This window comes from Geotrypetes seraphini, chromosome 5 (assembly GCF_902459505.1).
Source record: "Geotrypetes seraphini chromosome 5, aGeoSer1.1, whole genome shotgun sequence".
Taxonomy (NCBI): Eukaryota; Metazoa; Chordata; class Amphibia; order Gymnophiona; family Dermophiidae; genus Geotrypetes; species Geotrypetes seraphini.
Genome location: NC_047088.1, coordinates 197,236,634 through 197,250,316, shown reverse-complemented (window position 1 = coordinate 197,250,316; position 13,683 = coordinate 197,236,634). Strand labels below are relative to the sequence as shown.

The following is a 13,683-nucleotide window of genomic DNA, read 5'->3' as shown; positions in this document are numbered from 1 at the left end:
TGGAGAGGAACTGTGGAAGTTTGTTGTTGTATGAGAAAACAAAGAGATCTATGTCCGGTGTCCACCATTTGAAGAAAATCTGATGTAAGACAGATGGGCTGAGAGACTATTTGCAAAGCTGAAGGAGTCTGCTCAGTTTCTCTGCCAAGACATTCCGCTTCCCTGCTAAGTAAACTGCTCTGAAGAAGTATGTTACAAACTATTGCCCAATTCCAAATCTTTATTGCTTCCATGCAGAGAGGCTGAAATCCTGTGACCTCTTGTTTGGTCAGGTATAGATATGTAAGGACTACCTGTTGGAAGAGACGGTCCTGGAATGTCTTGAGTGTTCTAGGGTAGTGAAATTCCTAGAATCCAATGGGTTATAAGATCCAAGGCAACATGGCTTTACTAAAGATAAATCGTGCCAAACAAATCTGATTGAATTCTTTGACTGGGTGACCAGAGAATAGGATCTAGATTGTGCGCTAGATGTAATTTACTTAGATTTCAGCAAAGCTTATGACATAGTTTTGCGTTGAGGCTCTTGAATAAATTTGATGGGCAAAATTTAGGATCCAAAGTGTTGAACTGTATTAGAAACTGGTTAATGGACAGAAGCCAAGGGGTGGTTAATGGAATTTGCTCGGAGGAAGGAAGGTGAGTAGTGGAGTGCCTCAAAGATCAGTGTTGGGGCTGATTCTGTTCAATATATTTATGAGCGATGTTGCTGAAGGGCTAGAAGGTAAGGTTTGCCTTTTTGCAGATGATACCAAGTTTAGTAACAGAGTGGACACCCTAGAGCAGGGGTCTCAAAGTCCCTCCTTAAGGGCCGCAATCCAGTCAGGTTTTATGCACTGCTTTCAATGCATATTCACTGGGGAAATCCTGAAAACCTGAATGGATTGCAGCCCTCAAGGAGTGACTTTGAGATCCCTGTCCTAGAGGAAGTGGAAAACATGAAAAAGGATCTGCAAAGTTAAAATGGTCTAATGTTTGGCAACTAAAATTCAATGCAAAATGTAAAGTGATGCACTTGGGGAGTAGGTGAGAAGCTGATATGCACAGACAGGGAGAGGGATCTTGGGGTGATAGTATCTGAGGATCTGAGGACAATGAAATAGTGTGACAAGGCGGTGGCTATAACTAGAAAGATGCTGGGCTGTATAGAAAGAGGCATAACCAGCAGAAGAAAAGAGGTGTTGATGCCCTTGTACAGGTCGTTGGTGAAGCCTCACCTGGAGTACTGTGTTCAGTTTTGGAGATCGTATCTGGCTAAGGATGTAAAAAGACTTGAAGTGGTCCAGAGAAAAGCAACAAAAATGATATGGGGCTTGCGCCAAAAGATGTACAAGAAGATATTGGAAGACCTGAATATGTATACTCTAGAGGAGAGGAGAGACAGGGGAGATATGATACAGATGTTTAAATACTTGAAAGGTATTAATATAGAAACAAATATTTTCCAGGAAATTGGTAAAACTAAAGGGGCATGAATTGAGGTTGTGGGGTGGCAGACTTAGGAGTAACATTAGGAAATTATTTTTCATGGAGAGGGTGGTAGATGACTGAAATGCCCTCCCAAGGGAGGTGGTGGAGATGAAAAAGTGACAGAATTCAAAAAAATTTGGGATGAAAACAGAGGATCTCTAATTAGAAAATGAATGGTATAAAACAAACTAGGGCTGGTAGTGGGCAATCCTGCACGGTCTGTGTCCCATATACTCTGATTTGGTTTAGGATGAGCTAGGGACTGGGAGGGCTTTGATAGAAACTCTAATGACAGGATGGTTAGGATAGACTGGAGTGTGCTTTAATGGCAACTCCAGCAGTATTAACCTAAAGATAGTACCGGGCGGACTTCTATGGTCTATTGCCCAGAAATATTAAAGAAAAGACAATTTAACCATCCTATATAATAAAATTCTAAGCGCGCATGCGCACTTAGGGTTTCGTGTTCCCTGCCGCAGTGTTTTCTGATACGTGGCCGGATTCTATTTAAGAACCTGGCGGCAGGGAATACTCTGGCCACTCTCCTCCTCCCACCCTCACTCACCAACTGCTGCTGCTCGAGGAAGCGCAGGCAAGCTCTCTCCCTGCCGGGATGAGCCGGGACCCCTGAGACACGAGCGCCTGCAGGAGGAGGCCCCCGCCGCCGCCCGCCAACACCTTCCCAGTCTCCTGAACTGCATCCTCACCACCCCGATTGCCGCTGCACTCAGGGTGAAACTGCCCAGGGTGAAACTTGCCGCATGCGCTCCGGCTTCCGATGTCTTCAGGCTTCCGGCGCATGCAGGCATGTCAACGGTGGTGGCGAAGGAGGGTGTCGTGCGACGCAGGCAGGGATTGGAAAGGGTAAGGTAGCCGGCGAGAAACAAACATGCTGCTACACAAGCAAGTGGTGTGGGGGAAGGGGAGAGAAATGCTGCTGCACAGGGAAATGGAGGGGGGAGGGAGGGAAATGCTGCTGCTGCATAGGGAAGTGGGGGGAGAAGGGAAATGCTGCTGCTGCACAGGGAAGTGGGGTGGGGGAGGGGAAGGAAATGCTGCTGCTGCACAGGGAAATGGAGGGGGGGGAATGTAGGAATGCTGCTGCATAGGGAAGTGGGGGGAGGAGGGAAATGCTGCTGCTGCACAGGGAAGGGTGGGAGGGAAATGCTGCTGCTGCACAGACAAGTGGGGTGGGGAGGGGAGGGAAATGCTGCTGCTGCTGCACAGGGAAATGGAGGGGGGAGGGAGGAAAATGCTGCTGCTGCACAGGGAAATGGAGGGGGAGGGAATGTAGGAATGCTGCTGCATAGGGAAGGGGGGAGGAAGGAAATGCTGCTGCTGCACAGGGAAGTGGGGTGGGGGAGGGGATAGAAATGCTGCTGCTGCACAGGGAAATGGAGGGGGAGGGAATGCTGCTGCAGCACAGGAAGGTGGGGGGAGGGAAATGCTGCTACTGCTACACAGGGAAATGGAGGGGGAGGGAATGTAGGAATGCTGCTGTTGCTGCACAGGAAAGTGGGGGGAGGAGGGAAATGCTGCTGTACAGGCAAGGGTGGGAGGGAAATGCTGCTGTTGCTGCACAGGGAAGTTGGGGTGGGGGAGAGGGAAAGGGGTCCAGGGTACAAACTTGCTTTACTTTGGGGAGAGGGGTGTGCGGGGGGCAGGGAGCAATCTTGGTTTGCTTTGGGGGGAGACAGAATGGGGCCACAGAGAAAGACAAAGAAAGGCAGGCAAGCAGGGGGGCCACAGAGAGAGACAGAAAGACAGGCAGGCAGCGCACCAGAACGAAAGACAGCGGGAGGGAGAGAGACAGAAAGAAAGGAAGAAAGAGACAGGGGCAGGGAGAGAGACAGAAAGAAAGAAAGACAGATGGACATATATTCTAGCACCTGTTAATGTAATGGCTTAAACACTAGTAAATATATAATAAGTGCAGTGTTCTCCCCAGAAATTTTTTCCAGCCAGGTGGCATGAAAAAGTAGCCGGGTGGGTCGGGATGGGGAAATTTGGTGGTGGAGAAAATTAAATGTGCATTATTTTTATTAGTTAATTATTAATTTAGTTAATTATTATTAATTATTTCCAGTGCTCAATATGACTTCCTTTTTTAAGATTTAACACTTAGACAGTGTTCCAGTAGCATTTAAATCACCTTTGAAAAAAAGTAATGCAGATCCTCTTATTCCGAATAACTACTGGCCAGTATCAAACCTTCTATTTCTTTCAAAACTACCGTACATGAGAGAATGATATTCAACTAACTTCAAGCTCATGTTGAATCAGTTAATGCTTTGCATCCCTGGCAATCTGGTTTTTGTTTAAGACATAGCACAGAGATAGTATCTTAGGGCTCCTTATACAAAGTTGCAATAGCAATTCTGCCACATCAAATGCACTGAAGCCCCTAGGAATTGAATGGACTTTGGTGCATTTGCCATGGGAGAATCGCTACTGTGTATTTGTAAAAGAGGCCCTTACTGAGTGAACTCTATAGTCACCTAGACCAGTGTTTCTCAACTTTTTCAAGCCAAATACCCCATAAGTCTAACAAATACCAACCCAAAACTCCGCCCATGACCCCATCCCCATTATAATAGTACTAATTGTAATGTAATTTCTTCCATTCATTTTTCATGTATACACAGTATCTTATTAATTCATAATGGTAACCACAAAATAAAAAAAACAAACCAGAAAGCACACTGTATGCAGAGAAAATGTTAATTATCATTTATATTAGTTTAATTTTCAAAGAGGTCAAGGTAGATGACTTTTAAATATGCAATGTCACCTCAGTAACAACTGTAGAAAAATAGACAAATATAATGCAAAATATAGACCTCAGATTATAAATTCTCAAAACCGACACATTTTGATCACTAAACTGAAAATAAAATCATTTTTCCTACCTTTGTTGTCTGGTGATTTCATGAGTCTCTGGTTGCAATTCCTTCTGACTGTGCATCCAACATTTTTTTCTTCTTGCCTCCTGCATGCTTCCCCAACCAGCATCTCTCTCTGTCCCTCCATGAGTCCAACTTTTCTTCCTTTCTCCTCCATCCCTATTGGCAACATGTCTCCCTCTCTCTCCCTCCACTGTTATGATCTTGCATCTCTCTGTTCTTCCTCAGGGGCTCTCCCCTCTGTCTCTTCTGTCTGTACCTCCCATAGTCCAGCATCTGCCTCCTGTCATTCCTCTTTGGTCCAGGTCTCTCTCTCTGTCTTTCTTCTACTTACAATCCCCCCCTCCCCATGTCCAGCATTTGTTCTCTCTTCCAAATCTTTCTCTGCCTCTCTCTTTCTCCTTCCTCCCTGGTCCAGAATCTTTCCACTTCTCTGTAGTCTCTTTCTCTCTCTTCCCTCTAAACACCCCCAAGTCCTTTGTTTCAAGTTTTTTTTCTCTCTCTCTCTCTCTTTCTTCTGTTAACATTTTGAGTCCTCCCACCTTTGTTCCAGGTCTTTCTGTCTCTCTCACTCTCTTTGTCTTTCCCCATCCCAGGGCCTGGCATCTCTCTCTCCTCTGTTCAGGGTGTTTCCTCTCTAGTCCAGCATCTGCCTTGTCTTTTGGTTCAAGTCTGCTTTCTGGATAGATTTAAAAGCAACCTAAAAACCTTTCTTTTCAGAGATGCCTTTGACCTTTAGCTCTGCTTGATAGATCTCCACCATTCCACTTGACTTCCATTCTTTCTACAGAATCACTCTCTTTGGCTCTTCTCTTCCTTTCTTTTATTCCGCGTCCCAATCTCTTTCCTTTCCTAATCACTGTTCTCTCTGCTTTCCTTTGGTTTATATTCCCCCATCCTGTTGTTTTTCCCCATTTGTTTTATTTCCTATCAAATATTGTATTTCTAAACCTCTTTCCCCTTTGGCACAGTAAGTCCTGTAGGTCCATTGTATGTCTTTGAATTTTTATTTATGTTCATCGCTTAGAAGTTTGATTAACGATTTATCAAATTTTAAATGAAACTTGAAACTTCCCACCCCTCCTCAAGGTCCTTTTCTGTCCATATCCAGCATCTCTATGGCAATCCCCATCCTGCCAGGGACCTTGCGATGGGAAGGGCCTTACCTCTGCTGCTTCCCGCACCCTGCGAGAGAGGTCATCTTTCATGCTGTGACCGCTGCTTGTCGAGGACCTATTATTGAGATGGCTTGGGAAAATCCACTGCTTATTCCTAGGATAAGCAGCATAGAATCTGTTTTGTTACTTTGAATCTAGCTAGGTGTTGGCCACCTTTGGAAACAGAATACTGGGCTTGATGGACCTTTGATCTAGCCCAGTATGGCAATTATGTTTTTATGTACTTGCATTCTTCAGGCCACGGTCAGCATAAAGTAAGCACACTATCTTTGACGGCGTGGAATTTTTCCTTCTGTTATTGCTTTATTCCTAAATGGGGACAGTAGCAAAGGGAAAGCTTCCAGGCAGCATGTTTATTGCAGGGCTTTAACAAGGAGTCAAATTGGAAGGGAAAACCGCCAAACTAGCAATACTGGTCGCGGGGTCAGCAAGCGACAGAGAAAGAGCCGAGGCCAATTCAGGCAGCAGGTTGGAGATGCAGCTTGTGTCAGCAAATAGCCAGAGAGGTATGGGAGGGAAGGGGGAGGAAAGTGCACATGCGGTGTGGGTTGGGGGAAAAGAGGGCAGGGGTTGCTATTGCCAAGGGACAATGCTAGAGTGATTGCAATGCAGAAGCAAGATGAATGGCAGCCATGGAGAAAGAAGAAATGCCAAATATACCCTGGCCAGAGAGCTAAAAGAAGACAGGGAAAAGTAAAAAAACAAAACAAAACACAAAAAACCAAAAACAGAGACTAGGACCAATGTGATGAAGAAAATTACATGACTAGGTGATGAAGACAGAAAAGGGGATTCTTATTTTTGGAACATATATCTTCCAGAGCTAGCACTAGATATAGCTGGAGTCCTGCAAGAAAAACCTTACCCACTGGCCTTTTACCCCTTTGAAAATCCTATTGACATGCACTTTCAACAAATATTTTTAAAACACTAAACAAACAAACCCCTCCTATTACAAAAATAAAGACAGCTTCTCTAGTTAGATTATAGCTGATTGACTAGAAAATGCCAGACAAGCCTCTACTGTTGCCATCCCCGCCCCCCAACGTGAACGCCGGCAAGCCAGAAATGTTAGATCTCCCCACCCCCACATTTTCTCTCAGTCGAGGATGGTGGACCAGCTCTTCATTGCCACTTGAAGCAGGAGGCCCCTGCTCGCTGTTCGTGTGCAAGTACATGCGCTGGAACGCCCCTCCCATCCCCTGGAGCGGCCACAGCTGAAGGAAGGAGCGGAGACCTGGGGGGCGTCACCAACACCCGTCCAAAAAAATAGCCCATTTGAGCTGGGCTGCATAATCTGGATTCGTCTGCTCTGAATCTCAATCAGGGCTCCAAGTGTCGGCACATACGAATCTTCCCTGTAGTCAGAGTACAGATGTACTTCGACCATCTGCGTCTGCTCCAGAAAGCCAGTCAATAAAAAACCAGCATTAAACCAGAAGTTGCTCAAAAGACCGCCATCCACCAAAGCCGTTTATTTCCCGCCCAGGACTTTAACAAGTCGCCTAATTACATTGTAATGCGGAGGGCGGGCTAAGGTTGCATATATATGCTATCTGAGCTGGGGGCATGTGTTAGGGAGCAGCAGTAGGCAGGCAAGCAGGTTTCCTCATCCTGAAAGTCTGCGGGAGGGGGGGGGGAAGTTACTTACTTCTGAGGGGAAGCGTGTCATTGGAGGAAGGCAGCCGAGCACTCACCTAAATTAGCCGGGTGGGGCACCCAACTAAAACACTCTACAGAGAACGCTGAAGTGTGACTATTGGGCAGACTGGATGGACTGTTCAGGTCTTTATCTGCTATCATTTACTATGTTACTATGAGAGCATTGCCTATGGCTCGCAGTTCAAGAAGATTAATATTGAGGGTTTGTTTGTGCAGGCTGTCTATATGAGTACCCTATTCTAACATTGAAACATCTGTGGTTAGAAGTTTGTGATGACAGGAAGACTGGAAGGGAATACCTTGAGTGAGATTGTGAGGAACCATCCACCATTGGAGAGAGTGACGGAGGTCTGAGGTAACTTGGACTGTAGCAGACAGATGTCCCATGGATTGAGACTATTGGGTCGACAGGGTCCATTGTGGGATTTTGAGGTGAAGTCGTGCAAATGGGGTGACATGTACTGTGGATTCCATGTGATCAAGAAGCTGTAGTGTAGAGAATGACACAGGGACAGACATCTTCTGGGCAATTCTTTAACCAGGTGGAGGAATAGAGAGAGAAGAGGGTAGATTCTGATGGATATGGCGTGGAGAGAAAGAGAGAAAAGCGGACAGATGCTGATGGACTTGGGGTGGAGGGGAGAGAAAGAGAGAGAAGGTACTCATATTTATGTGAATGTTTTGAATATTAGCAATTACATGTGTAGGTGCACACTTTCTATGTGTAAATGCTAGCATGGCACCTAAGTGCTATTCTACAAACACTGCTTAAAGAATATACATAGGAATGCTACCATATAATTATGTATGTGACTTACAGAATAATGTAAGTTATGAGTGTTCCTGATACACTTAGGTGTGTATACTTAAACCAGTTTTATAGGTGGCATAAATGTGAATGCCTAAATGTTAGATGCATTAATATCCAATTAGAAACCTATCCTATAACAGAAAATAGGCACCTACTTTCCATTAAAGCACCTGGAGGGCATGAGGTTAGAGAAACCTATAATCTCATGCTTAATTATAAGCACCCAATTACAGAATTGCCCTCATTCTATTCTGCCATTGGTTATTTTTTTATATTAATTTAGAAACATAAAAACATGATGGTATAAATTGTTAGCTGGATTTATAAATAAGAAACCAAAAACTGGGCTTAGGGACATTTGGAGTATTGAGATTAAGCACCAAATTTCTGCATCTCAATGGCCACAAATCTGGACTTGGAGGTTGAGATGTATAATGTCAGCATCTATGAGACAAACTTGTTTTTTTTCTGTTACACAGAGCATTATGGACCCCTGTTCGGTTACAAAAGTTAAATAGCTCTAAGTCAAATAAATGTTGGCATTGTCATCTCGAAGTAGGGACTTTAGATCATTTATTGTTCTATTGTCCACTTATTTTGGCTTTTTGGAAATCAATATGGGACCAAATAAATTGTTTATTGGAAAATCCTGTGGCATTATCCTACGATATTGTGCTATTTGGTGTATCAATGAGAGCTAAAAGTCAAATATCAGCTAAGAACAACAGGCTTTTATTAATAATGACAGGAGTCGCCATACAACAAATTACGAGCAATTGGAAGAATTGGAAGAGGCTTAACTATAGTTTTTGGTGGAGTTCATTGTGTCATATATATATAAAATGGAAAGAACATTAGCCATTCAGAAAGGGAATTTTAAAAAAATTTCAGGAGACTTGGGAGCCATTAGCAAAATATTGTTTTCCCCTATAAACATGCACATCCGGGAGGGGGGAGGTTGGGGGTCTGATAGGATAATAAATTTGGATATATTAGTTTGAGGGTCAATATAGAAATTTTATATGTTGAACACTGTGATTGTTTAGGAGGGGGAGGGGAATTAATTCTGAAATAGATATTAATAGAGTATTAAGTGTGGTATTGAAGAAAATGTTACATTTATTATAAGTTTTGAAAATAATAAATAATTAGAAAAAAAAAAAAAAAGAAACATGATGGCAAATAAAGGCCAAATGGCCCATTTAGCCTGCCCATATGCAGTAACAATTATCTCCTCCTCTCTCTAAGAGATCCCATATGCCAATCCCATGCTTTCTTGAATGCAGACACAATCTCTGTCTGCACCACTTCTTCTGGGACAAAAAACACTAAAGGTTTATCCAGTTTTAGGTCAATGCTAAAGATGTTTACTATATCAGACCTTAAAGGGAGGAAGCGGGGGGGGGGGGGGAGGCACTTATTAATTATGGTTAAAGTTGGGCTTTTACCACACTTAGTTTACCACAGGTTAGTGACTCCCATTGTGCATGAATAACACAACTTGCTATCAACCTGAAGTTGCATTATTCATAATGCCCAAGAACATGGAGTTGCTAACTTGCAGTTCCTGGGTCCCATCTTAAACGAGCCAGGCATTAAAAATCTTCCACTATCAGGCCTACCTATTCAAATTCCTGGCAGTAGTCTTCCCTAGGTGGCACCAGTGCCATTTTGAACCCAGCATCAGCACCACCAAGGGCAGGAGCAACTAGGGATTGCTCCTGACCTTGAACCCTAAATCCCTAGGCACCAAGGATATGAACAGATAGGCCTGGGGAGGGGAGCTACAGGAAGTAGAAGGGGTTTTAGGAGGTGGTCTTCAGAAGGGGACTTTGGGAGAAAAAGAGAAAGTTGTTTTAATGCCGGGCCCCTTTAAAATGTAGCCTAGGAACACTGGGCTGCACTTTATGCCCTGGGGGAGGGGGGTTGATGCCCAGCTTTGAGTTGGCATTATTTTTCTAGGAATATTGCAGTTTGCAGTGTTCACTGCATTATTCAATTTAGATAATAATGAAATATTTCTGCAAGCTATGCATTCCATGGTTATGTATCCTACAGTAACGTATTGCTGTCTGTGTTGATAACCCACATTATTGCCATGTAACACACATTAAGGAGCACACAGTGCGCATTACTGTCATAATGCACCTTAACAACCCACCCTAACTTTTCTTACAGTTAACATACAATTTAGTTTTCTTTTTGTACAAAGACTTTACAGGATTCTGACCTTTTCATCAGAGGTGGTGGACTCTGGGTGAGGTAAATTACTATCTTGATGAGTTGTTTCCACTACTGGAGGCTCTTCAGTTTTACTCCTTATGACTGGTGTTGCAAGTGGGGATAAGTCAAGGGGCATCTTAAAAAACAAGATGAGTGAGAAAAATACATTAGAAAATTTATCCAGTCACACATTTATGAAATCAAATGTAAAATTTATGCATTTACATTTAACCTGGGGGTTTAGATGGGAATAGGAATGTACTTTGACATACTTGCTTGTGGCCAAGACCAGGGCATAACATAAAACATTATTGCTGAAAAAGCATATGACTTTTCTAGTCATTCACTGGCCACACTGCCAGCTATATATAGAGACTTCCTGTACTATTTGGGTTTTAGCCAGGTACTTGCGACTCAGATTGGCCTCCACGAAGATGGGATACAGGGCTAGATGGACCATTGGTCTGAACCAGTAAGGCTAGTCTTATGCTCTTATATTCTTCCTTTGTACTTTTCAGTAGCTAAGCATGGAAGATCCTCTGTTTAGTTCACCTAGCATCCTTGCCTTCCAAAGTGCAACCACAAAGCCCTGTGATAATCTCAAGACTCATCAACACCATCAGTGTGGCTTCCTAGGTCTTCAATGACTTTCTGATGAACTCTGCCACCTCCAACCGGTGATGCCTACTTAGTCACACACAGGCTAATTCTAAAGGAGCCGCCTAGATTTAGGGACAAGTATGGGTGTAATACCAGTATTCTAGTAATTTATACTCTATTCTGTAAATACATAACAATCTTTAATGACGTGTACTTTACAGGTGTGTGTTTATATGGGAGGGGGACAAAATTATGCATGTAAATTATTAGGATTCCAAGTTAATCACAACTAAATCTGCAATTAATGCATTAATTATTAATCACAATTTAAACAAATAATCATGTTGCAGCATCTCCTATCTCCACCAAACATCTCTTCTACTTCCAACCCATATCCTTGGCATGGTCCGGCATCTTTCCCCTCCAGTCACAATTCAACAACACCAGCCCCTTGTGCCAGTCTTCTGTTGCTCCACAGCAGTGGCAGTAATGTACAGTTGCTGCCTATAACATGATCTGAACCCTTCCCTCTGACTGGTCCTGCCCACACAGAAACATGAAATGATGTCAGAGAAGTCGGGTCAGAGGGAAAGCTTCAGAGAAAGCCACAGGCAGTGTATGTGCAACAGCTGTAAACCAGCTGTTTAGCTGTTCGGTGTGCAGAGACCTGTATGGTATCTTTCATCAAAATTCATACCTGAAGGAGGTGTTTCATTTATAGTGGGTAACACCACTCAAGTAATTGAATATTCAGATTGAGGCTCCTGAGGCAGGCCACATTGGCTGAAACACATGCTTGTCAAGCAATTGCATAAACTTTTATGACTACTGAATAAACTGCACACCATCATCTTTTTATATCTCCACTGTGGTTTGTTTGTTTCCGTTTGGATTGTGGAGAACTTTCTCCTGGTTTGTTTTTCCATTCTCTCGGAGCCAGCACCACTATGACAGAGAGGACCATCTCCATGCAAAAGTGTGGAACCTTGAGCGCTACATTGACATAAGATCCAGAATTGTCTGAGCCTTTCTTGGGCACTATGAAGTATAAAGAATATCTGCCTGAGTCCAATTCTTCTGCTGAGCAAACAGCTGTTGGAAGGCTGGAGCCAAAGGATAGAGCTCAGACATAGCTTTGGCCACCCTTAGAGAGCCTTTAGGTGCCTCCCACTGGTCAGTGACTAAGGAGGTGATATCTGGATGAGCAGGAAAAAAGTTTGTTTGTGAATTAGTGCCACACTTGACGGTGCACTGTGAGGTGAAGGGCTGCTGGGCATCGACCTTCATTCAACATAGAGAGGGTGTCAGAAATAACATGGGAAATGGAAGCTGATCTGAAAAGGTGACACACTGAGGGATCATCACTGTGATCTGCCGGCACTCCTGCCCCCTGGCTACTGGATTCCATCAGGGATCCCAAATTATCTACCATCACAGAAGAGCCAAGAGATAATAAAGGCATAGAAAGAGACTTCCAATCATCCCATTCCTGCTCCAAAGGGTCATTGACACTGGGAGCTGGTGTGGTATGAGGCGGGGATGCCTGCCTGGGAGATGGATTCACTTGAGGCAGAGATGGCGTGCATGTAAGCAGCACAGCACTTCCTGGTCCTGTTAAATAGGCTTTCCAAAAGAGGCTGACAAAATCAGAGAAGCCTTGCTTCGGGGGACCTGAAGATCCTTGCATAACCCCAGACTGGGGAAGAGGAAATTCATCCGCTACCACACGCTTACATTTTGCCCCATCACTGCTTGGGTCATCTGAGCAGAATCTCTTCCCCTTAGACTGGATTTTCCAGGATTTGGGGGGTTCCAAGGGCTTGGAGGACTGAATGAGGGCTGAACCTGTTTCTCCCACCCCTACATCTTGCGTCCCACAGCATGTGGAACACGACCGTTCCTCAACTGGCAACTCTGCGCAAAAAAACACTGGATCCAGGACTAGAATGGCCTGGAGCATCCATGAGAGGTGGGGTTAAATCAAGTGGTTTTGAGGCAGGAAAAAGATTGTCACTATCAAGAAAAATGCGCCACAAATGGACCGTTGGAACTAGATCAAAAAATACAAAATAGTGATTTTAAGGTTTTTGAGGAGAGAGAACCAAATCCTAACCTCAGAACCTCTAAAAATGAAATTTACAGACCCTACCCCCCTACCCCCAATCCCAATTTTTCCCATAGGGAATAATGGGAGTACTAACTGTGACTTCTGGTGCCTGTTTGCCTGAATCAGCCTATCTGCAGGGAAAGGATTTCTGCCTCAGAAATTGACAGACCTTAATAGTCAAAGGAATTCTTCTGGCTGCTGGTATGATGGATCACGACTATGGACTCCCACCACCGAGATACCTCACACAGCGGCAGGGGGAAAAACTACGTAGTTGGCTCTCTGATACCCAGAGGGTTGTTATACAGGGGCCCCACAGGTGGCGCTTAAGCCTCTGATGAAATCAGCAGGTAAGTCACTCCCATGAGAACGGATCCCGAGCTACTAAAGGGATACAAAGCAGGCACTCGATGAGATTGGCCTGGGAGCAACAGTCCACCCAAGCAGGACTGCGTCCTTTCCCTGGCAAAGTAAGCACAAGAAGGAGACCTCTGAGCACTGAAGCCACAAAGAAATTTAAAAATCCAATGGAAAAACAGCTGAAAATAACAAAAAGAAGCATAGCAGATCAGAACACACCTTCTGAGTTCACTTACAGGAGGAAAAACTGAAGATGGAGCTGTTCTCCACTGCAGAAGGGAAGGAGTTCAAGATCTTAAAGTGAAGCCTTCTGCAGTTTCAAGGAAAGTGGGAATCGACAGCTAAAGTACAGACTCCTGTCTATATGTT

At 44.1% G+C, this 13,683-nt stretch overlaps 1 protein-coding gene across 11 annotated transcripts in view; it reads right to left on the bottom strand.

The window, feature by feature from the left end:
* Nucleotides 1-13,683, bottom strand: part of ATF2 (activating transcription factor 2) — a 185,134-nt gene that overhangs the window by 95,053 nt on the left and 76,398 nt on the right. For all 11 annotated transcript variants that reach the window (XR_004539519.1, XM_033945185.1, XM_033945189.1 and 8 more), the window contains one exon: nucleotides 10,255-10,383. Coding sequence is in view for 10 of the 11 variants with exons in the window: in XM_033945185.1 (XP_033801076.1) it covers nucleotides 10,255-10,383 (129 nt within the window). In the remaining variant the exon portion in view is untranslated. The remainder of the gene's footprint in view (nucleotides 1-10,254; nucleotides 10,384-13,683) is intronic.